The sequence below is a fragment of the Heliconius melpomene genome, chromosome 20, assembly GCF_056956725.1.
Source record: "Heliconius melpomene rosina isolate 202511_hmr_F chromosome 20, ASM5695672v1, whole genome shotgun sequence".
In the NCBI taxonomy this organism is placed as follows: domain Eukaryota; kingdom Metazoa; phylum Arthropoda; class Insecta; order Lepidoptera; family Nymphalidae; genus Heliconius; species Heliconius melpomene.
In genome coordinates this window covers 14,306,780-14,331,983 of record NC_140408.1, presented here as the reverse complement: position 1 = coordinate 14,331,983, position 25,204 = coordinate 14,306,780, and the positions used below count along the sequence as shown (strand labels likewise).

The 25,204-nt window shown below is 30.3% G+C and overlaps 4 protein-coding genes across 6 annotated transcripts in view; 2 read left to right on the top strand and 2 right to left on the bottom strand.

Moving 5' to 3' along the window:
* Positions 1-14,101, top strand: part of LOC146528153 (protein dj-1beta-like) — a 33,861-nt gene extending 19,760 nt beyond the window's left edge. Inside the window, exons 1-6 of one of the 2 annotated variants that reach the window (XM_085204413.1) lie at positions 10,270-10,430; positions 11,203-11,308; positions 12,008-12,127; positions 12,793-12,907; positions 13,298-13,440; positions 13,863-14,101. In XM_085204413.1, the coding sequence (XP_085060539.1) occupies positions 10,327-10,430; positions 11,203-11,308; positions 12,008-12,127; positions 12,793-12,907; positions 13,298-13,440; positions 13,863-13,967 (693 nt within the window). In that variant the 5' untranslated portion in view covers positions 10,270-10,326 and the 3' untranslated portion in view covers positions 13,968-14,101. Of the gene's footprint in view, positions 1-10,269; positions 10,431-11,202; positions 11,309-12,007; positions 12,128-12,792; positions 12,908-13,297; positions 13,441-13,862 lie in introns of those variants that run through there. The other variant, XM_085204415.1, reaches the window with a different exon arrangement.
* LOC146528154 (uncharacterized) lies at positions 1,086-9,833 on the bottom strand. Its single transcript, XM_085204942.1, has 3 exons — positions 9,483-9,833; positions 5,891-6,821; positions 1,086-4,904 (listed from the first exon to the last, which is right to left on the bottom strand). The coding sequence occupies exons 1-3, from the start codon at positions 9,555-9,557 to the stop codon at positions 3,652-3,654; spliced, it is 2,259 nt and encodes a 752-aa protein (XP_085061068.1). The 5' UTR covers positions 9,558-9,833; the 3' UTR covers positions 1,086-3,651.
* A 1,416-nt stretch (positions 14,102-15,517) lies between the features above and the next one.
* Positions 15,518-20,387, top strand: LOC146528152 (uncharacterized). The gene is made up of 2 exons (XM_085204410.1): positions 15,518-15,726; positions 15,991-20,387. Exon 2 carries the CDS (start codon positions 16,026-16,028, stop codon positions 16,905-16,907), a length of 882 nt encoding a protein of 293 aa, XP_085060536.1. The 5' UTR covers positions 15,518-15,726; positions 15,991-16,025; the 3' UTR covers positions 16,908-20,387.
* On the bottom strand, positions 18,869-25,182 carry LOC146528151 (uncharacterized). Of its 2 annotated transcripts, XM_085204412.1 has the most exons (4): positions 24,801-25,182; positions 23,439-24,045; positions 20,505-20,637; positions 18,869-19,146 (listed from the first exon to the last, which is right to left on the bottom strand). In XM_085204412.1, exons 1-4 carry the CDS (start codon positions 24,930-24,932, stop codon positions 19,143-19,145), a joined length of 876 nt encoding a protein of 291 aa, XP_085060538.1. In that variant the 5' UTR covers positions 24,933-25,182; the 3' UTR covers positions 18,869-19,142. The 2 variants fall into 2 exon arrangements, with proteins under 2 accessions (XP_085060538.1, XP_085060537.1); XM_085204411.1 differs by having other exon boundaries at positions 18,869-20,637; positions 24,801-25,178.
* Between the last annotated feature and the right edge of the window lie 22 nt (positions 25,183-25,204).

Sequence of the window (25,204 nt, the reverse complement as noted above, 5' to 3'; positions counted from 1 at the left end):
AAACCGAACACCATGCTTTGTCACAAAGACCAAATAAAATAAAATAATTTTAATTATTATTTTTAACTCACCTAGGAGATTTGTTTTATTTAAATTACTTTCATTTCTCTGCTCTGATAGACAAAGCGCGGCGTTATGTTCCGTGACTTAGCGCACAATGAATATCTTGATAATTGGAGTGGATGGAAACAGAGTGTCTTTACTTGTTTCAGCTTATTTCGCTGCACGTTGTAATTTAATTGTTTAACATTTTAAAAAACTATTTATAGTCGTATACTTACGCCATCTGCAATTGAATAGCAGAAACTTCAGTAAGTGACATCTATCGTTGAACAGATAATATATAAAATTAAAATATATCTTATAACTTTCTAATATTTTAATAATTTGAAATTATTTTCATCTTGTATTATATAAACATTATAAATAATATTTTCAAATATGATGTTTTAAATATAAAAAAGATGTAAGCTGTTTAAAACTCGTTTAATTATAATGTTTTTTATATAATTATTTTTAAAGAATAAGTCAAGTATAGCAGTGCTTCTTAATATTTTTATGATCTATTCTCTTGCAGAGCTAATATTAAATTTGCACAAAAGATAAATTCTAACGCAATCTTTAGCGTGAAGAGAAACACCAATATTAATAATTAAACTCGTTTCCTGCCCTGCCCTCAATTATACGGATTTGGGACCGAACTACCTATCAAACGCTACCAATTACCTATGTCAAATATAATCATGTAACCTCTTCGGCCTATCCCTCTATTACCTAGTGTTAAGACATTCCGTTTTCAATTTTCCGCCAAATTCTGGAAGCATTGCTTGTTGAAACCAGAGCAAAGAAATTAAAATATTAATTTAAATTAATATTTCATTTCCTCCTGTAGGGATCAGACCCACAACCGACGCGATTACCGTCACACCGTTACCGTTTAAATATTAAGTGAAATTCATATCCACACTACACTATGATGACCCTTATACTAACCTATTATCTATTAATATTATAAAGCTGAATAATTTGTTTGTTTTGGTAGCTAAAAACTAGAACTATAAATGGAATTAAAATAAACAAAAAAACACTTTGGTAAGCGGCATTTAATTATAAAAGAAAATTACAAAAGATTAACATTAAAATAATATCACTAGAAATCTTACAAATTATTCTTAATCTATCTTTATATATTAGGCTGAATAAAGGGAATACAAAGGCATAATATGAATTGTATTATATTTGTTATTAGTTTCACAGTGTATCTCATACATAGCAGGGGAGGCAGAGGGGCCTTATGTTGAGACATACAAGTGCCCAGTTTTCGAGATTTGCCCATTGCGTAACTGAACCCCGCGCTTTAGTAACCTTGTTACTTAAAGAAACGACATCTCAAATTTATCTTTTTAATTTATTTTTTCATGATCACACCTAATACTTTATAAGGAATTATACAATATCACATTTCACACATGCAGAGAACAAAAATTACTACAACTGAGATTGAACCTCCTATATTCAGCCTAAAACATAAAGACAAGTGAAGACATGTATGGATAAAAGTATATGTCATAATATTTGAACTCCAAGAACATTTAATTGTAGAAGTTTGTTTCATAACAGTTTTAATATTGTTTTAACACAAAAAAAATCTATACTTATTATAACTAAAGCTTGTTTGATTGAACATCTTAATCTCACATTTTACATTTTTTTTTGTATTTAATAATTTATTAATTTAAGCACTCTAAACAGTCAACAGTCAATAGGAATAAACTACAAAAAATATTCAAGATACAGAAAGATTTCTAGAGCTTACAAGTGCTCTTGTATTGCACAACTTTTAGATAATTTTTATAGTTAGAATATAGGTAGTAAATTGTAGATCTTTTTCACAAAAAAACTAAAGTACATTTATTTCTATTGAAAATCAAAAAAATATGTGACAATAACCTTCGCCCATACACATCCTCGAGTGATGTAAATTTAAGGTACATTAAAATCTCTTGGTAACAGTAGTTATGGAAATACCATCACAGCCTACAGGCATTTACAATTAATTTCTTAGTTAAAAAACTAAACAAAAAATTAATCGAAAAGTGAAAAAACGTAATTTACAAATTTTAAAAATGTCAAAATGTTTTTATTTATTTTAATATATATTTTATTTTATAAAGTATTATAAAACCATTGTTATTTTTTTCACCATATTACATAATAAGAACTTACTAGGTAGGTATTTCATTAAACATTTTTTTTCTTAGTTTATTAAGATTTTCAATATTTCGCTTCACATTATATAATTAAATTACTGCAAAAAAAAAAATTACCCGATTTTACAATATTTTTGTATTCCGTTATAAAACACAACCCTTTTATTAAATTACAATTAACCAAGTGTGCAAAAGTAGTCTAACCCACAATTTAATTTTAATTAAATTTATTTTTTTTGAGATATAAGTTAATTAATGATTAACACAACTAACATTTTATATTCATCCATTTTTTTCTTTATTTTTGCTTTCTATATTTAGCAAACAGGCAGAAAGAGCCTAGTGTTTTCACATATCACATCACATCTCTTGAACACTTCTCGTCACTCAATCTACTTCCCATTAATTATCTTTATCAAGCAATGACAACATTTTTATATAACATAAAGACCTTTTTTAAATTTATATTTCTTTTACACATGATAAATACTTAATATTAATAAAAATATTATTCAATGTATATACTCGTACAGAAATAAAATAAGTACAAGAGATGTGCAATGATAAAAAGAACTCAAATAACTATTATAACATTTTTTATCTTATAAAACTAATAAAATAGTGTTGTATTTTTTTAAAAATATTTGACATAATACAGATAAAAAATCGTGGGTCACATTATATAGCAACTGTCCTGAGACAAAATGAAAAAGTAAACAGACACAAAAATATAAAAAAGCCCCACAAAATTGATGTTTTAAAAGGTTTTTGAATAATCTATACAAAATTATAATAATAATTTTCAATCAAATTATATATAATTTAAAATCAAATTATAAAAAAAGCATTGCAATATGTGATGACAGAATATGAAGGAATTCTATTTTTTTAATTATTGTCTCTGTTCATTCAATTATGATTAATCATTAATAAAAACACAAGTAATTGACTTTTTAATCTGTGTATATTATTTGCATTTATTTATTATTATTTGAGTTCAATTAGCAAAATAGAAACAAAAAAAAAATTTCCGAATATAATTTTGTTCATAAAAAAATATTAAATTAGCTCCAGGCTTTAGATATTAACAATATTTTTCAAAGTCATAGAATTTGACTAGCTTTTAATTTTGACATCGTAAGCTCTGTACATATATAAAAAAAGTTGTGACAGTAATTCATTAAAATATGCTTAAATTATAAAAAAAAAATAAAAATTAATCACTGGCTTAGTTATCCCTGGTTTAATCAAACAAAAAAATTAAATCTATACAAAAAAATAATTAAAATATAAGAGAGCATTAAAAACCTTAAACTAAGTACAAAATAAATCACGCACACACCAAACTAACTAGCAAAGTTGCACCATTCCATACAAAATGTATGAAAACAATTAGAAATAAAATCAAAAAGAAAAAACAAAAATCCATTTTTTTTATATACTATGACTCTAATGACAATTCAATTTTATCACTAACAAATTCATCACCTTTTTTCACACTTAAATTATGAATAGTTTCATCACTTATTTCATCACTTTTCATTAGATTGAGTCCTACATCATTTATTTCGTCATTTTTCATCAAATTGAGTCCCGCATCACTAATTTCATCACTTTTCAATAAATGTTTAAACTGTAAATGTTTTTCCAAACTCGACTTTTGAACACAACGGTATGAACATTGTGGACATTTCACGGACTTTTGTCTTGGCTTATACGGTTTTATTTGATTTTTAATGTCTAATTTGTCGCCATCTTTTTCATTTATATGCCTTTGCTTATGTTTAGTCAAATTAGTTTTTTGAACGCATCTATAATTACATATATCACAACTGAATGGTTTCTGATCTGTGTGTAGGTACATATGTTTAACCAGATTGGGTTTCTGAACAGTTCTATAATCACAAAATGGGCAAGCAAAGGGTTTGTAGCCAGTATGGGTTCTCTCATGAACAACTAAATTATTCTTTTGGGCACAACGGTATTCACAGTATCTACATGCAAAGGGTTTCTGCTTCATATGAACCAGAATATGTTTGGCCACATTATTTTTTTGTCCCGATTTATAATCACAGAAGGTACACGCGTAGGGTTTCTCCCCTGTGTGAGTTCTTTCGTGTATTTTTAAAATGGCCGGCGATTGACATCTATATGCGCATTGGCTACAACTGAACTTTCCGAGTTTTTCTAAATCATTATTTTCACCGTTCTCACAAGTTTTTGCGTGAGATTTTAACACTCTCTTTGAAGGAAATATATCATTGCATTTATAGCAAACATATTCACCTTTTATGTTCATAGTCAGTTCTTCCGCCATTTTGTTATGTGAACTAGAATGGTTTTCATTTTTTTCAGCAATCACATAATCATTAGTATATTCATAAAACATTTTATTTTGATCTGTCGGTTTCAAATTTTCTTTTGGTTCTTCAATTTTATCTTTTTTCTCATCTTGTCTTCCTTTTTTTAAATCCTCCGTATAAGGACTTGTGTTATCAAAATCTCTGTGCATTACTAAATTTTGGGGATTTTCTCGGAAAATGTCGACGTGATTTTGTACGTAATTTTGTTGGCGGGAATATAGATCTATTGGATTTAAAGCTGGTACTGCCATATGATTGTTATATATAGGATATATTTGTTCATGGATATTTGTGTTCGGCTGAGTGTGGTCCGTCTGTTGAGTGATTTCTCCTAAAAAATAAAAACATGAGTATTTTATTACACGCCCTATGTCTTGCATATAGCAAAATAGACAGAGAGAACCCAACCTTAAGACATTTTCCGCAAAATTTGTGTAGTGAGTGGTTGATCTCAATGCAGGGCTTTGTCTTGTTACTAGAGCGAAGATATTATGATAATTATCCCTTACATTATAATTTATAAAGGCAAATATAAATCCCACAATAAATAATAAAAAACTAAATGCCAGCATAGTTCATATCGACTTAAGACATATTTATTAAAAAAAAAGAAACTAAAAGCCAGTTTCAATATAATGCTCTTTAAGGATACACATATATTTAATATTTCTAAGCTAACACTTGTTTAATTGCCTTGTATGAATATTTTAGACAGGTTAGAAAAGGTCAAAAGTGTCTAAAATAATTTAGCATACAAGTATTATGTCGTTTCTTATTCACATTATGGTCGAAAATAGACATGGTCACTATGCGAAAAAAAAATAATAATATGTTTCTTAATACAATAAATATTAAAGACAAAAATATTTTAATCTTAATATAATATAATCATAATATAATTTCATTAAAACAATATTATGTAAGAAATTTAAAACAATGACAATGATGTCATTGTGGGTCATTAATAACAGGGGTAACAAATAAATAGCCTTGGATTTTAGTTTTACCCCATTTTTTTTACTTTCCCGCTCAGATAACTTCTGACATAAATACATATGATACGATACATAATACAAAATTTATTAACAGCCTAAAATCTTAAAAATGAATAGGAAACAATCCATGTTGTGAAAGAAACTACACTCGACGATCGACTAGTCATAGTCGCCCTGAAGTTATCTTTAGATAGCTACACAAATTTTATTTGATAATTATTTTCTACCCGACAGCACGTGGACAATAGGCAAACGTTCAAAGCGGCCACGTCTCGTTGACCAAATTGACTAGTACTAAAAAATGTTTACAAAAGTAACTCACCATTAATTCCACCATTATTTAAGCCTTGATTTATATTCTCATAGAAGTAACCGTCGTCATCTTGTTCGGACTTTATATGGCAGGGCATTGGAAACAAATGCTCATTTTGGTCTAATTTCTGTTCGTGTATTACACCTGAATTGAATATCCTGTGATCCAAACGCTGCGCCAACGTTTGATCCAATCTTTGGGCTAAACTTTGATCTAATCTTTGTGCCAAAGTTTGATCTAATCTTTGGGCCAAAGTTTGATCTAACCGTTGACTAAATGTCTGGTCTAATCTATCCAGATTTTGGTCTAAACGCAAAGCCATGTTTTGTTCTAAACGCTGCGCTATATGCTGTTCTATCAAATGATTGTCAACAGAATTTTGAACAGAAAGATTCCTTCTAGATTCTTCTTGATTTAAAATAATATCATTTTCTATGTTGTGGCGACTCAAATGCGAAAGATCGATTTCATTGACTAACTCTTGTTGCATGTCTCGATTAATATTTTGCGGAATGTCATTTAATCGTAAATTTTGATTCATTTCTGCCATCCTCAACTCCTGTTCGTGAAGGAGACCATTGTGAAGATCTATTTCGTTTAAATTTCTGGCCATCGTCAAGTCCAAATTCCTAGTCAAATTCTGAGTTAATATATCATCATGCCTTAAATTTTGCTGTAATTCATTAGGTACAGAAATGAGCTCCATATCCATGGTCAAATTTTTCGTCAAATGCGCTGGTAGTTCATTAAAATTTAGAGAACGTGTCAAATGGTTAGTTTTCAGCATCAATGTGGACATTTGTCGCGGTGATATAGGCAATTGAAAATTATGAACTAATGTGCTGTTATTTAGTGAGGATTGCATCGCTTGGTGTAGCTGTTCCATCGATATGGCGGTATGTTGATAATCTGTGGTATCCATTTGGTGGGATTTTTGCATCTGTAAAAAGAAAAAACGCTTAAATTATTTTCAAATTCCACCAAATTAACACAGACATAGTTTAATAGTAAACCCTGTAATGGTTGTGACTTCGATCTTTAATCAAAGGAATGCCTATTTATTCGCTCTAGTAGACAAAGCACATTGCAGTTCCACCACACTAGGTGATGTTTAAGTGTTTTAATTATTAGATGTTCTTAAATATTTCTTGAAATTCTAAAAATTTTTGTACCTGATACATTATATTTATTCTTAATTTACACAAAACTGTTTCTTTATAACTTTCAATTCACAATATTGTACACGTAATAAATTATTTAATAAAACACTAATTAAACGACTATCTATTGACAACTAAAAAATCATTTTCCTTTAGATAATCCATATGAATACAAAAATCGATAATTTCTTTATCAGTCTTAGACGATAATGCTAATTTGGCGTACGTCTTATATTTGGAGTCCCACAGTTAAAGTGACATATCTCCTATTTAAATTTAGTGAATATATATCAAAAATATACTTTTTTGTGAGAGCAGTCGTGGCACAGGGACACCAGAATGCCATTGAAAACGTGACAGATTGTAGGGTCGATTCCGACTCCAATAAATATAATATTTAATAGTTTCATTTCCTCACTCTGGTAACAAGACAAAGCGGGACGTTGAATTCCGCCCCTCCACAGTCAAAGCCTGGAGAATTCAGATAAAGGTGGGGAAGGGAAGTATCTTAATTGCGAAGGTGTGTAAGACACACATAATTTTTAAAAATCAATGTTTACTTTGAAAGCAAACTACTTATTATGTAGTATTAGAAAGTCATAAAAATAAATAAATAAATCAGAAATAAAATTAGTTAATAGGAACAAAATCATTAAGAAAAAATCTTTGAACTTTTAAAATTATTGAAAGGTATTTTCCCAGCATAATTAGACAAAATCCGTCATCCACCACAAATTCATTATACTGTTAAAATTATAATTGCATTATATTCTTCACAATTTTGTGATAGATCACATTTTACACTTATTAAAAATGGTGTCAAGTTAAACGTAAAAGAAAATATCTTAAAGAATAAGTTAACTTAAATTCAAGTGTCAAATTACAGTGTACTCTAATATAATAATATTTTCGAAACGCCATATATCAAGAATTCAATATAGTAATATTCTACAGTATCAAATACAGGGAAAGTGTAAAAAAAAAGAATATCTAATATTGCACAAACAACTTTTTCTACAATCTTATCTTTAAATTATTTTACAATTAATAATCTATGCTTTTTTTCTTTTTTCTTCCAATATTTAACTTGGGCCACTTTACCAAAGAAAACACACAATTCATCTTACAAACCAATTAAATTGTTATCTGACATAATCTTTTAGGCATAGTAACAATGTTGTTGAATTAATATTTTATCTAATCTGTATTGTATCCAACAGATAAACTAAAATAGACATGTGGAGAGTACACGCTTAGGCATTATTGTTTTGTATTAAAAAAAATTATACTTCTTATCATTTTAATTATCTGGGAATGACTTTAAAGCTCTTTGGTCAAAGGTTTTTTTTATATTATATGTATTATATTTTGTGATATATATTTTTTCTTTTAATTAAATTCTAAATATTGTTAAAAACATACAATACAATCACTTTTGAATGATCAAATTAACTGTCATTGGCTTGGGGGCCAGCTCTGCAGAAAAGAGCCAGTGACAAACTCAGCAGTTATCTTTTCATTATAACAGTTACAACTTAAGTTACAATTTTATTATGTAATCCTAATATTTTTTCAGCTTTTTATCCTACATAGAATGAACCTAGAATTAAGATTATCCTTTCTCTACTTAGATATAAGTGATAAATTATTGCATATCTTCCATCCAGTAACATACAGTATGAATTCAGCCAGCTAACATGAATTGTCTCTAAAAGGAGAAAATTAGTAATGAAAGTTTCTTAACACAGGTCCTTTATTGATCAAGCTAAAAATCATTTGACTTTATTTTTGTTTTTACTTCACATCCTGCACTTGCACTTTCTATAACCAAACGCACAGACATTTCGTCAAACTCACAACACATATTGCAATAAGTTCTCATTACACCATAATACCTTCAAATGATTTTTTATTTTTATAAAAGTATTGATACTAATATTTTAAATTAAACTAAATTGATTTTATAGAATCATAATATTACCTAATAAACTGCAATAACTATAATAAAAATGTAATTGTTTGATAAAAAAACTCAGTTTATATTCTTTATATAATAGTTTAAATAACAATTTGTTATCTTTGTGTTTTTTTTTTTTATAATAGTGACATAATACCTATCAATAAAGTAAGAAACATAAAAATATTTTCAATATATGTTATATATGTCACATAAAAAAATAAAATATATATTAATATAAATCTTTAACTGGCCTTTTCATGACCTTGATAGTTGTAAGATGTATGTATGATATCTTATATTTTAAAACTTTTTCAACTTAACAATATATATATATTTATATTTTTGTATCAAAATGGGTAACCTTTATACTATAATAGAAACAAAAATAAGCATTTATATTAAACAATTTTTAAAATAATAAATTTTGCAGTAATCACTTTAAAACTTTTTAAATTGCAAACAAAATTAAAAATTTACTTACACTCTCCATATAAATTTTATAATTCTCTTCATCTATTAAATTGCTTTCTTCTCGTTTCACAAAATCCATATTCATTTTAATATAATTTGAATTACTAACTCTAAACCTAAATCTATTTTTTAACGTACAGAACCTAACCTAACAATGTTATTTACATTTATTAATAACATAAAATAATCACTAAAAAATATAAGAAAAAGCCAAAAGGTAGCAGGATAATAAAATTACATGATTCACAATTAAAGGTCAAGATTATACTTGAAAGTAATAAAACAAAAAAGATATATATTTTTTTGTTCGTTTGACGTTAGCGAGTAAAAGAAAGGAAGCTAGACATAAATAGTAGAGCGCCGTCAACGAACATCTGTCGTTTTGTCTATTGTTTAAATGTTGCTACTTATTGAAGAAAAAAAAAGTGTTGCCACTTAAAAAATAAAAATATTATGTTACTTACAGTTTAAACCAATAAATACCGTATAGTTGTGAGTGAATGCCGTATATATATTTTTTAAAAATTTAGTTTCATCATACATATTTATATGTATAGCAAACATTATGTTAATACCTACTTATTTAAAGAAATATAAATTACTTTTTTGTAGCAATATAGCAAAAAATTGATAAAATATTTTTTTGATGTGTATGTACTCAATAATTCACTTCACATAAAATATTGTTACTACAGTAATTACGATATTTTAATGAAGTGAATTATTAATTAAACTGTTGGCTTTCAAAAGTGTTGCCAGTGACTTAAATTATATAATAATCGAATATTCCGAGCAAAGTATTTTTTAACCTTGAACGTTGACATTTAATTTTAAGTATCGGTACCGCTGAATTTATGTTTATCCGCCAAGCTAAAAATATTTATTTTAACTCTAAAGATTTGTCAAAAAAATTACTGTCGTTACAATATTATACAAAATCCTTTCAACAACAAATTAAGTAAGTATTTGTTTCAATTTACTCGATTTTATGGTTGTTTTCTATTTAACTATAAATCTTTATCGGTTTTTTATTTGAATATATTTATATTTCCTTTGATATATTTTATAAATAATACTCCTAACGAGTTACTATAAATACTTATTGTAATTGATATACTAAAAGTATATCATATACAAAAATAGTATATATTCATAAATATAGGGAATTGGCAACATATTGTATCTCATTATAATGATGGTTAGCTATAAGATCAATGCTTGGATTTATCTATATTTATATACTAATGTTGTAAAGTTGAAGAATTTGTTTGGTTGAACAAACATCTCACATCAACATGTCCGGAAATATTATAAATATTACATATACACAATGCTGATGAATTATGAATTGAATCAAATTTTACCAAATAACTTACCAGAAGCTTTAATAAAATACTCCAATGCAAATAACTAATATTGTTGAAATTATATCAATTCTTATCAAGGTTCATTAAAAATAGAGTGCTATAATTATGACTTACAACATTTACATTGTATTTGTATAACTTTTTGATCTTTAAATTTAAGACATTTTTTTATTGTTTAGGGCGAAGACCTGCAATTTATAACAATTCCCCTCAGGGAGGATGAAACTCACAAGCCTTTGGGCTTACAGTCTCAGAGGCTTTTACACTACATCACAGCAACAACATTATATAATTCAATTAACAATAATTCATTATAATCATTATTCAATTAACAATATTTTATTTATTTGTACGAATTTTCAGATTATACTCATCTTGCAAAATGTCGAAATCAGCTTTAATGATTCTTGCTCAGGGTGCTGAGGAAATGGAAACCGTCATCACAGTTGATATGCTTAGACGAGCTGGGGTAAAAAAATCATTATTCTTATTTATATAATAATAGAGCCTTTTAACCCAAATCTAATTTATATTTCAAATGTTGTTAGCAGTATTACTATTCATTTAAAGTTAACTTATTAATAGTGTTAGTATTATTTGACTCAACACCCTCTTTGCGTGTACCCTATTTGTAACCATCTTTTGTAGAGTCGGCCAACTTTTCTTTTTCCCAATGAAAGTGTTTCGTGTCAATGAATTTTAGAGAATCCACATACAGAGATCTAGTGAATTCTCTGTATTTTTCTATGTCATGGTCTAATGCTACCTGTTGTGTTGAAACCTGCTCAAAATTCAGCTGGTTCTCTTGGTTGTGACACTTTGATTGCCTTTATAGTAATATAGCAGAAAATTGTTCATAGATACTTGCTAGTATACTAATTGGTCTGTAATTTTCTATGTCTAATGGGATCTCATTTTTATGCAGCCAGCCAACTTTACTTGGAGCTTTGATTGTATGGTCAAATGGAATAACTGACTGTTATGTTTGACACATTATACATTTAGTAGCAGCGCTTTTTCTTGTTACCAGAATAAGGAAATGAAAATATTATATAATATATTTCTCCAATTGGGAATCAAATCTACAACCGTTTTGTTTACCTTCCCTCTTAGCGACACGGCACTTCTGCAATATAATTACCTCAATTGTTTGTGTATATATTTACAGATAACTGTAACAATAGCTGGTCTAGATGGTGACGCACCTGTTCTATGTTCCCGTCAGATCACTTTAGTTCCTGATAAGTCGCTGAATGATGCATTGGCTGAGAAACCTCAATATGATGCTGTAAGTTTACTTTTATTTTATTTAGTCTGCCGCACACAGCAGGACATGAGCAGGCAGAGGGAACATGGGAACTTAGTATTATGACACATCATTCCTATTAAGACACTTTTGTTTTCCGCCGATTTTTCGAGGCAGTGCTTGTTGAGTGACGGAACTCAACGCCGCGTTTTGCCTCGATATGAAAGCGAAGAAACGTAAATAAATATTTCATTCCTCGACTGGAGATTGAATCCATAACCAGTAAATTTTACAGTAACACCTTTTTGCCCCTTTTGTTTTGTGCTCCTGCGCCGCTACCGGCCTCACGCATTATTTTATTTAGTGTTTTAAAATTGTCTTTTTATTACAGTTTTATGCTGTATCCCACACATAGAAACCTGGGGTACCTGGAACCTGAGAAACTAGTTTTAAGACAGTTTTGCTTTGCGTCGAAATCTCGAGTCATTGCTTGTTAAGTAAGGGGATGAGACATGACGTGACGTGAACTCCACGCCGCGCTTTGCCTCATTACCAGAGCAAGGAAATGTAAATATATAATTATTACATTCTTTGAAGGGGTAATCGAACCTACAACCGTCGGGTTTGCAGTCGCTCGCATGTGTCCCTGCGCCACTATGGCCTCTAATTTCTATTTTATTATTTTTATGATCGTTTTTTCCTCTAAGGTAATACTACCAGGTGGTCTAGAAGGCTCGGAACGGCTCTCCAAGTCGGAGGTAGTGGGTTCATTACTAAAGGAACACGAGAATAGTGGTAAAATTGTGGCGGCTATATGTGCCGGTTAGTTATAAAATATAGATATTCCGATGATTTTAAGTGTCGTTGAAATAATTTAATAAAAAAGAGAGGAGATGGAGATATTTTTATTCCCCGAGTAGAGAAATATTGAACACATGGCCGTAGCGTTTACAATCACACTGCGCCACGGCGGCCTCAATGTTTTTTATATGTTTTGTTTGCAAGAATTGAATCTACAATTATTGCGCTTACAGTACATTAAACACACTAATTGTTCGCTTCTCTTTGTTCCGTGGTCAGAACGAAACTGTTAGGTATTTCATTATCTCAAATAGGAATCGACCCACAACTATCGCGTCTACAGTCGCATGCCTTTGCCACTGCGCCACCACGGTCTCAATTATTATTCGTATTTCTATTATTTGTTTTCAGCGCCAACGGCTTTTGTAGCGCACGGTGTGGCTAAAAACAAGCAAATAACATCATACCCGTCGACCAAAGATAAAATAACAGGAGATTATAAATATGTGGAAGGAGAAAGAGTTGTTGTTGATGGCAACATTGTTACTAGTAGAGTAAGTGTTGCTAGTGGGAAAAGTGCTTTCTTTATATTTTTTATATTAATTGTTTATATTATATGTGTATTATTAATCTATTATTATTATTCATGCAATGTTAGAAATTGTGGAAAACTCAATGAATTACTTTTGTAGCGTTACGCTGTATCTTGCGTATAGCAGGGTAGGCAAAGGAAACCTAGTGTTAAGACACTCTGTTCCCCATGCATGCACCAACTAATTTGTGAGTCTGCATGTTGAGTGACAACTCAACAGTTACCGGATGAAAAATTAAATAATTTATTTCACCAAGTGGGAATCGCTCCGGCAATCATTGCGTTTACAGAGAGACACTATTCCACCCCATTTTATAATGACTCTAAATAGTTTATAAAATTGTTTTTTAAGTAGAAATTTATGATTTTTTCCTTTATTCTTAGGGCCCAGGCACAGCATATTGGTTCGGTCTGAAACTCATAGAAATGTTAGTGGGCAAAGATAAAGCTGATCAAGTGGAGAAAGGAATGTTGATCTCAGGATATTAAGAAGATATCTTAAGATAGATCTTAAGACATGATTGGAAATCTTAAGTAAATCTCAAGATTTATATATGTTATAAGGAATTGGCTGTATTATATGTATGTTTAAATTTCGTAGGAATAAACTGTTTGATTATTGCTTTTATTGTTTTATTTTTCAGTTTCCTCTTTCATTCAAATTTATAAGGCTATACTCAAGGCTCATGATTAATGTCATGATAAATGAATAGTCCATTTATCAAAAAAAAATATTTTCAAATCAAACTAGTAGTTCCTGAGATGAGAGCGTATATAAGTATAGATTTGTCTCATTTTACAATTGGTTACAATGAGTATGAAAAGCGATACTTATACATGGTAAAATCGTTATTATATAGTAAAATCATATAAGAATTTTTATAGCTTGTTGTCTTCAAATCTCGCTACGTTCAAATTTTTATGTTTTTTATTTAATGTATGTATTAAGTAAGTTAAAATAATTAATTTTTTTATGTTGAAATAAATGCAGAAGAAAAACATTTAACCAAATTGAGGCCGTCGAGGCGCACTGTAGACACGAACGAAAGCTGTGAATATTCTCACTTGCAATGTTTACGTTTAAATGCTTTTATTTTCATTTGCTTCACTCTAGTATCACGGCGTTAAATTCCACCCCTGACTCCGGAATTCGTCAGAAATTAATATGATAAAAATAATAAGAAATGGCGGCTTTGATACGAAATTATGCCCCTTTTAAGGCAAGGCTATTATATTTGAGAATTTAACGATTATGTTACATTTCATTTTTCTGAACAAGTACTACCTGTAGATGCTAGCTGCAAAATTTCATAGTTCCAGGTCAACCGAAAGTGCTTTGTAAATGTAGAAAAAGTTTTTTTTTCAGGAAATCAAGTGAAAGTACTGTAGATCTGAGTATACTGTATATGGTTTGGATTTCAACTCGATATCAGTTCAGTTCTTGATTTATAGCGCTTCGAGCGTTCCAAAAAACTCCATCGTTCCATCTCCAAACATTCCTGAGATAAAGGCTCTTGACAGACACATAGACAGACGCATGGACAAGAAAGTTATAAGGGTTCTTTTTTCCTTAAAAAGTACGGAACCCTAAAATAAATATTAATTTATAATTAAAAATAAAATCTAGACTTACTATTTCTCCATTTTAAAACCAATGACCTAGACCGAGAAATAAAAGATAGCTTAAATAAGTTTCATAACCCAAATGAGGTTTGGACCCACAGACAAGGAGTGCGTCACGATGACGTCACTTAATATAAATGACGCAGCGGCTGTCCTACTCCCACATGCATTTATTTACTTTTAAAATCTGATAACGTATTTGGTATCTGTCCTAAGACCAAACGACACCTAAACGAGTAGGTATTCTTTTTAACATTTTTAATTTTATACAATACTTATCACAGATATTTTTATACATATATATTTGTTAATAATAATAAAATCTAAAATAAAAAAAAAAATGTAGTGCCATAGGAACTGAGTGCCATAGGGGTGGAGCATATGGTACTCTATCCCTAGAAAAATGCAACCACTATGTGGCTGCCTGTGAGGAAAACTCACACTTACTAACTTATTATTTAGGTGCCTTGTTTACCATGAACGGCTAAATATAGGAATGACAGAACACAGAAGTAAAGCTTCAGTAACAATCGTATCGGCGCTGCGCACGCGCACGTTCAACTGTGCTTATAGCGAAGATAACGATATGTCACACACTTTGCATATATTGCGTCTGGAAATTCCGGTACGTGTTGCATTTTAAATACGAATATAATTTATGTTTTTATTAAACATCACTGCCTAACTTGTGGTATATTTATATTTTAAAATATTTTGTGGTTGCATTGTGCTTACTGTTGACGTGTTGAAATGTTTTAAAATAAATTCAATACATTTTAATACATCTGTTATTTGCTTTTAACGGCGTAGATAAAGGATGTCTATACCTATAAGTACTCATATGTGGATTAAATGAACTTATTTATGTAAATCAAGTAATTTGTTTCAGTTATAAAATACGACAATAGGTACTACACATACAAAATGGACCGAGTCAATACAAAATGGATCGATCTCGATGCTCTTATCCTCGAATTACAGAAAACGGAAAATGAAATGCAGCGACAAAATACAAGAGATAGCGATGTGACTGGTAGCGACGTGACTGGTTGTTCTGACAATGACGGCGACGAGACACCATTGTCTCATGCTGAGGAGAGTGCTATTGAGGAATGTTTAAATGATACGGAAGGTTCTCTCTCCAACGTAGACTTAAACATCTTTGATGACATCAGCGACGACCTACCGATGCACAGAACAAGAAAAACAAGAGGACAACGTACGTCCGAACGTGCGAATATGGATTTTAGAAGATGTGGCACAGACTACGAGTCCTCGTCGCTGGATGAAGAAGAAGCATACAGGAGATCGAGTTTGACAGAAATCAGTTTGGACAATCCGATATCGATGCTCAGTGAGGCAGGAAAGATTAACCCACAACAAGTTGAGACAGGAAGGCAAGCTACCACCCACAATACCAGATCATTTTCACCAAAGAAATTTAAGATAGATATACCTTCAATGAGCCAATGGAAATGTATTGAGCCTTTAAAGAAATATATAGAAGTAAATAATAAAAGAATTGTGAGACGGAAACGCAGAAACTCTCCGCCCATCAGGAAGAACGATAAGACTCATATACACAGTTTCTTCTCTGCTATGGCAGACTTGGTGTCAACCTTCCCCGATGAACACATAGTAACAGCCAAAGAAAATGTGCACCTTATTGTGGAGGATACGGTGAAAAAATTGAAAGAGTGGTATGACAATGACGACCCAAAGAATCCTAAGCACGACTTCAAATTTGACCATTCAGAGTACCTTTTATTACACCGCAAGATAGCGGAACTGCAATTGATCAATTAAGTTGCTATAGGTATAGAAAATAAAATGAAGACTTTTTATATAAGTTACTGGTCAGCCGTGGTTTGATTGTAATTTTTATGTTATTTGAAAAAGTCATGAAAAAACAAAAATATAATTGTAATCTATATATATAAAAGGACTTGTCCTCACTGACTGAGGTAAGACGCACGCACAGCCGTAACCGCTGTGCGTAGAAACGTGAAATTTGGACAAATGTTTACTTTCATAATCTGGACTTCCACTTAGAAGGGATTTTGAAAAATTTTAACCCAAAAGGGGTCAAATAGGGGTTCAAAGTTTGTATGGAAAAAATTTTAAATCGGCACCGATTTTTATAAAAAATTAAATTTAGATTCTTAAAAATATTTAATTGAACACGTGTTTCGTCGTTTTCTAGAATTCTCCCCCTAAGGGTGCAAATAAGGGGTGGAAAGTTTGTATGGAAAAATTCTTAAATCGCCACCGATTTTTATTAAATTTCATATTTAGACTCTTAAAAATATTTAATTGTACGTGTGTTTCATGGTTTTCTAGAATTCACCCCCTAAGGGTGAAAATAAGGGGTTGAAAGTTTGTATGGAAAAATCTTTATATCGCCACCGATTTTTATAAAATTTGAAATTTAGACTCTTAAAAATATTTCATTGAACACATGTTTCATGGGTTATTAGAATTCACCCCTAAATACGCAAGCGAAGCTGCGCGCGTCCGCTAGTATTATATATTATTGATAAGAAGCTATCACGTTGATTGAGGCCATCAAGGTGCAGTGGGGCAGTGTCTGATTGGCAATAACTGCGGGGGCGATGCTGACCGAGATGTGATAAAAAAAAGTTATTCTGTCACTAAAAACGGAAGAGGACGGAGTGTTTTAACACTATATTACAATCGTATTTTGTGATGATAATATCACTCATTCCGAAATAATAATAAGCTAATACCCATAATATATACCTACAGGATGTAACGCAATGGATGGTCTATGGGTAGAGGTCCCCAGTACCTATCCATTTCACCCCCATGTATGTTAGCCGATTTTCAGTGGTACGGCAGATATTTGAGAATTTGTCGGAACCAGAACGAAAATTGGAACATGTTCTGAAGCCACAATGGAACAGCTTCCTAATTTTTGCGGATCGTAACATTATTAGTGTTGAGTCAAGTCTCATTAAAACATTATTTTCAACAGTTTATGCCGAATTCTCGAGCCATTGTGCGTTGAGTGGCGAAAACGACCGCGCGAACGGCACACTTTGCCTTGTTACCACAGCAAAAATATTAGACACTACTCCCCCCCGAGTGGAAATCGAACACACAACGGTTGAGTTTACAGTCGCACCCCTGTGCCCCTCCTTGAGTGTAACCAGTTGTCAAGTAGATATAAGTTGGCAAGCCCGTTTGGTTAAAACTCATTATAATGAAGAAACTTTCATATGAACAAAAAAAAATAGATTTAAATTGTGAACAGCTTTATTACATTAATAGCACAATCGAGTAATACAGATACAAAAAATAAATGCAGTTAAACAGTGGTCTTTGAAAGAACAATAAATTAAATTATTTATTTATTCCACACTTTCACAGTAAAAACAAATATGAAGAAAAATACATATATCTATATATAATTAAACTGAAAAAAAAACTCATTTTATTTATACATAATTCTAATTTAAAATAATTTTATTTTGTGAATAATATTTATAAATGAATTAACTAACATTTTATTTTATTTTTTATATGAATTAAATCATTAAAGTTCTTTATAATAAGCGTTACTTTCACACTTTTTATATAAATGTATTTGAAAATAGTACAAATATTAAGAAGTCAATTATCTATATTTTTTTCATAAAAAAAAATGTGCGTTTAATCTTTTTTATTTGAATACTGAATTTTTATATTATTATTTTATTTACTTTTTATAATATTGAAAAGTTGTAATGAAAATTTAAACACATTCATAAAATTATAATATATATTTGTAATGAAATAATTCACAAAATCTTAACGTAAGCAGTCTTTATTGAGAACATATTTTTATGATAATTTTAAAATTAAACATTTTTAAAAACAAGTGACATCTTCAAAAAAGAAAATTCGCCTAATGAGTATTTGTAGATAATATAGTAATAAAAAAAGCATAACAATATAAAGCAAGAAAATATATTTTAGTTTTTGCTGATATTTTGTTATATCCATGGGGCGTATCAGAGATTTTTCAGGCGAGTCTGGACTTTACCTTTGAACAGATATGTTCGTGTGAAGATTTTTTATTTCATTTTTTTAGGGTTATTTTTTTATCAGTAAAATTTCAGGGGTAGGCACGGAACCCCCTATTCCTACGCTAGCTGTATCCCGTTGGTAGGACACACTCACTCTCCTGCTTCTACTTTCTGCTCAAATTTAGCCAATGCGGGTTGAGTGGTGGAACTCAACGCCGCTTTTTTTTAATGAGAGCTAGTGGCTGGTGTATCGAACCCAACCACCGAGTTTATAAACAGCCGGCCTCAACAAAATTATTATATAAACAAATATCATTTAACAATAATTTCAAATATCACCTGTTGAAATAGTACTGAATTTAAAGAAATCCATTCTTACATTAACTTTAATGTAATTCATATATTGAATAATGTATAAATTACTATTTTTATATTGTTTTCAAATAAAGTAATATTCCGAGGAAAATAATTACATAATTAATAAAAATTATCATTCGTTTGATATGAATATTCAAAGTAATTCCGTTCTCGTAACATTTCAACACAACCTATATACTTATAAAATTACAACACACTGTATAAAATTAAAACAAATTACTTAATTAATAATTAGTAATATTCAAGATTGAAAAATTCGTGTATGAAAAAAGAGAAACTTTTTTCGGAAACGTATAATAATTTAAACATAATGAGATTTGAACCCGCGCCTCTTGGACACCGTTCGAGCGCTCTGAGCACTGAGCCGTACGTTCTTATCCAGTGAGCTACGTCGAAATTCTTATACGTTTGTTACAACTTATTTATGTCGTTAGCATTTATTTGAAACACACAAAAACACACTCAATACTGTAAAATGTAAGAAAATCGGTGGTTATAGTAATATATGATAATTATTTTCATTCTTATTGATAAGTTTGATGCATTTTTTATTATATTTTTTTATGCTAATCTATATATTTAAATGAGATTTTTCACATAAACTTGTTTGTTTAATTTTACCCATTCTTCTAAAACACAAGAGACCTTGACTGTTACTTGACATAATACAAATTAAAATGACCTATTTCATACGTCATTAACTCGTCAAGTCAAGTCATAACGACGTCTTAATTGTCAAAGAAGATTAGAAGAAACAAGATTTTCTAACTTCACTTCACTTTTACGCTGTATCCCGCATAAAGCATTCAAAATGTACAATATCTTGTAAATAATTTAGATTTTACTTCCAACGAATATACTGACTTAAAAAAAATAAAAATAACAATTTGAAACATTGATGCATTCAAAAATACACCACTTTTTTTTAATTTTACACAAAAGAAAAAAATGGGAAAATATCATCAAAATTTTGCAACAAATTGGGCAACATCTTTACCAATTGTCCAAAAAGTCGAATCCGGTTTTCGGTAAAGTGCTACACGTTTCTGTCAGAGTTTCTGTTGACTGGAAATCTGTGCCTGATGATGCCTGACTAGAGGAGAGAAGGCCACGGTTTTCTTCTGAAAGATCTGGAAAAAATAAAAAATGGTTTTTTGTAAGTACATTAGTGATACAAAGTAGCGTTAGGGTAGGGCGAGGTTGGGCGACGGCCCAGGGGCGCCGGATTAAAAGGGGTGCCGCAGACGCCCCACGACGTCTTCGAATAATCGCTGAATATATATAAAAAATAAAAAAAGGTTCCGACAAATTTTATTTTTAATTAAAAATACATCGAGATTTCTCAAATAAGATTAACAAGTAAAATTAAACTTATGAGTTACTCATCTAAAACCGTTAGGTACAGGTAAACATGATTGTATAATGTTAGAAACACTCAATTTGTAATGTTTATATAACAGTGACTAAGAACATAACCTGAATTTATAGCTGACTGTACTTAAACAAACATCATGGTCGCGGTTTGGTCTCAGTCCAATCTTGCACTAGTAAAATATTATTATATGACAATGGGAATGGATTCGCATTGCATCTTGAGGGGCGGAACTCGTCGCTTTGCTTCTTTACCGGGCCGGAGATATAAAAATAAATTATCACCTAATATCTCGGCCTCCAGTATATTAATATAATTAATTACTATATGAATATTTAACTGAATACACGTTATAATCATTACTTAATAAATAATAATTATATATAAATCACTTTCTTTATATTGGTTAATGATTCTTCTGGAAATTTATTACTGTAATTGACATTAATCACTGATCCATATTTGTCCAAAGAAATTATTACAACTACATTCGCAATACGTTCCTATAAGGGTTCCATTTTTTCTTTTGAAACACGGAACCCTAAAAAGCTTTAAAGTTAGTCGTAGAAGTTTTACCTTCACCTACCTGCCATATGCGTGGAGACGTTTGAAGATGAAAGAAACCAATATAGATAATTAAATATTTAGATTAATTAATTAAATGATAATTTTATTTTAAAACTAGTTTTTTAAGTAAATAGTTACATATGTTACAAAATAATCTGTCAACATCTTGTGTAATCTTAATTGTATTGACCAGACTGGATTTTTCATTCGAAGAATATAATATTTACTCAATATCTTGAGCATTTGATACATTTTGTTCTCCAAATTCTGTTCAGTTTAGTAGCACAGCCTGTGGGGTGGAGGGACCCAACGAAGAGCGAGGGATGGAAATTATTTTAAATACATAGTGGGGCGTCTAATGAGAAACAAAGTTGCTCCAGGTTGCCTCTGCCCACCTTGCATTATGCGGGATTATCGCCCCCCTGAATGGAAATGGAACTCTCGACCATCGCGCTCATATCGTCTCTCAATGCCGTTCATATAATATATTAATTTAATTAGGTTCCGATTAACATATACATATATTTATATATATGTATCTAGGTGAGGAAATATAAATGTTTTTGTATCCACTTACAAAATAACGAATATTGTATGTTTTCATATACTAATCACAATTATTATACTTCTCGCATTTTTACATTTCCGTACCCCACTTTTCCCGCAGTTCTGCAGGCAACATACGCTGAGTGGCGGAACTCAGCGCCGCGTTTTGCATTTAGAAAACTTCAAAAATCAAAATACTCTCAAACAAACAATCTCTTGTCTCTATCTGTACGTGGGACGCATGTTATAAAACAATACACAATGACTAATTGAATAATAATAACAAAACAAACCATTATGATATTAGGTTATTTTTAGAATGTTAGCGATAGATGTGGAAATATATATTATGTCATCCCGACACACTTATTTGTGGGTTCGATTCCCATTAGGAGGATTGATAATACATAAAATTACATAATTTCGTTACAGCGTTGGTTGGACAAGGCGCAGCGTTGAGTTCCGCCCTTCAGCACCCAATATTTCCCAATTCGAACATAACGATATAATATATGAGGTCATCGTGACACATTTAAGGTGATGGTTGTGGGTTCGATTCTCATTCAGGGGAATGATTTCTTTTTTAATTCTTGAGGCATAGTGTGTTGTAACTTAACGCCGCGCTTTGTCTCATTACCAGAGGGAGGAAGCGAGTGGGAGTCGAATTCAAAACCGACGCGTATGATATCGGACGCTTGTGGTGTACAAACACAAACGTCCGATTTCAAACGCGTCACCACTGCTTTAATAAAATCAATTAAAAAACACAAATTCTTTATATTTAAAATAATAAAACATAATATAGCACAATATAGCTTGAAAAATAACAAAAAAGATCTAACAACCAGTTTAATATTTATTAGCTGCAAATGTATGTTCATAAATTATTATAATTGTTTCCTGTTGTTACATCCACTTTGCATGGACCATTCAATTCTAATATACATAATTCTAACATACAAAGATAATGTAAAGAAATAACTAGGTAAATCTATACTAATATTATATACTGATGACTTTGTTTGGTCGAACACACTAATATCAGGAACTACTAGATATAATTGAAAAAACATTTTAGTGTTGGATAGTCCTTTTATCAAGGAAGGCCATAGGCTGCAGTAACCTATCAGCGTAACTAGCGATCAGAGTCACCTCTTGCACTTAGAATATGTCATGTAATATTTCTCTTTGACCATAGGGACAAAGAACAAAAATAAAAATAGTAGAATACATATATATTTTTTTAGCTTCACACTGTATCCCGCACACAATACGGTAGTCAGAAAGAACCTAATGTAGTGTTAAGCCACTCCATTTTTCCTTTTCTAATCGAACTCAAGACATTGTATATAGTGCAGTGGTAGGAAAATGAAAACAATTTATTTCACTATGGAGATTCCATATACAGTTAGAAATCACTGATATTAAAAAAAAAGTAAAACTTACCACTATTAGATTTGACAATACTGCTTCTATAATCTCTTTCATATTTACTTTCATTTTGATTATTCTTGAAGTTAGTTCTAAAAAAGTTTTCTGAAGAAGCAACAATCTGAGTTTGCGGTAAAATTGGCATTAAACATTCTCTTTCTTCATCTTTATTCTTAAAATTTCCCATAAATTTACTTATAAAACCTGTAGGCGACATAGGTTCTCGATTATCACGAGATTCTTTATCTTTATAAGTACTTTTTAATACATCATGAGATTTTAATGCATTTTTCAATTCATTTACCACTTTAGAATGGGATAATGCTAATTCTGTCATAATTGGTGGAGGTGATGTACATTTAGCATCTTTTGACACCCTATGTTCAGTTAAAATACATAGGTTTAACTGACTTTTGGTTTGATATAAGAAAGGAGCTGAATGCTCATCTCGATATGATGTATTTTCATCTTGTATCATTCTCAAGCCATGCTCATGTCCAAAAAAAGACATTAAATTGTCTTTACGGACAGGTGGATTGTTTATATCAAATTCTAATGTGTCTAATAAAGCATATTTTAATACTATTTCTGGTTTTATTATTGATTCGTTTATTATTTCAGCCTGAAAATATATTTTTTTTCTTATTAATTAGGTTTTGTTTGTTTAGCTTTACACTGTATCCCATACATAGCAGGCTTGGCAGGGGTAACCTAGGAAGCTATTAGGACACTGTGTTCTCATTAAGACTTCTTTTTCTTTTTTGGCTGTAATAGCTCTTGCACTTTGTTTTGTCACCAGACCGAAGTAATGAAAATAATAAATATTTCATTTCCTCAAGTGGGAAATAAATCCACAACCTGTTCTCTTTACAGTCATATGTCCCGCTGCATCATGACTAGCCTCTACTAATGCAAATTATTGTGCCATTTATAAATAAAATTTTCAACTTATTTAGAAAAAAAATTAGACTAATAAACCATTAGTTTGTGATTGGAACACTTGAACAGTTTCCTAGAGGCACAAGATTAAGTCTCATTACTTTCAAATGTTTTATATATATTTTCTAAATAAGTATTTTTCTTTTTTAAATGTGGAATAGCATTATAAAAATGTTTAAATTAACATTAAATATTAATACCAATTCTTTAAATCTTTTTATTTTTTATTTATAGTTTTATAACACGGTCAATTATATAAAAGAGTTTAATTAATATAGTTATGTAGTAATTTAATATGTGTAAATTAATTTAATTACGTTTCATTTACAACATATCAGCAATAAGCCTTTATATAGAAAGTAATTAAAATATTATGACTCATACAAAAAATATAAATTAAAATTTAACTTTTAATAAAGATACAAAAATTTAACATACCTTTTCCTTTTCCGTGAGAGTATCCCATATATTTTCGTAGGAATTCTTAGTTTCTTGTATATCTTCATGTATTTTTGAAGCCAAAGGGTTCATTGAACGAAAATATTCTTCCGCAACGGCGTTCAACGCCATTATTGCAAGGTTAATTGTTTTATGTTATACAATTGTTGTTACATTAGTTTCGTAATGCATTTAACACAATTTGTGATTACAAATAGGAAATGCACAACCGAACGGTCTCATGTCAAAATATATATACATAATATAAATGAAGTCGATATTTCAAAATGACTAAATTGACTAATTTGTTATTTTTAAATACATACAATTGTAAGGCTTAAGTTGTAACTGTTCATCCTTTATGAAGTTAATAATTTCGTTTTTTTATTTATCAAGAAAAAAGT

Excerpts from the sequence above, each read along its gene's own strand:
- LOC146528154 (XM_085204942.1), bottom strand. The coding sequence starts at position 9,557 with ATGAATATGGATTTTGTGAAACGAGAAGAAAGCAATTTAATAGATGAA. Across the intron at positions 6,822-9,482 it reads ATAAAATTTATATGGAGAGT|ATGCAAAAATCCCACCAAAT; the intron begins GTAAGTAAATTT and ends TTCTTTTTACAG. Across the intron at positions 4,905-5,890 it reads AAATAATGGTGGAATTAATG|GAGAAATCACTCAACAGACG; the intron begins GTGAGTTACTTT and ends TTTATTTTTTAG.
- LOC146528152 (XM_085204410.1), top strand. The coding sequence starts at position 16,026 with ATGGACCGAGTCAATACAAAATGGATCGATCTCGATGCTCTTATCCTC.
- LOC146528151 (XM_085204412.1), bottom strand. The coding sequence starts at position 24,932 with ATGGCGTTGAACGCCGTTGCGGAAGAATATTTTCGTTCAATGAACCCT. Across the intron at positions 24,046-24,800 it reads CTCTCACGGAAAAGGAAAAG|GCTGAAATAATAAACGAATC; the intron begins GTATGTTAAATT and ends ATATATTTTCAG. Across the intron at positions 20,638-23,438 it reads TATTGTCAAATCTAATAGTG|ATCTTTCAGAAGAAAACCGT; the intron begins GTAAGTTTTACT and ends TATTTTTTCCAG.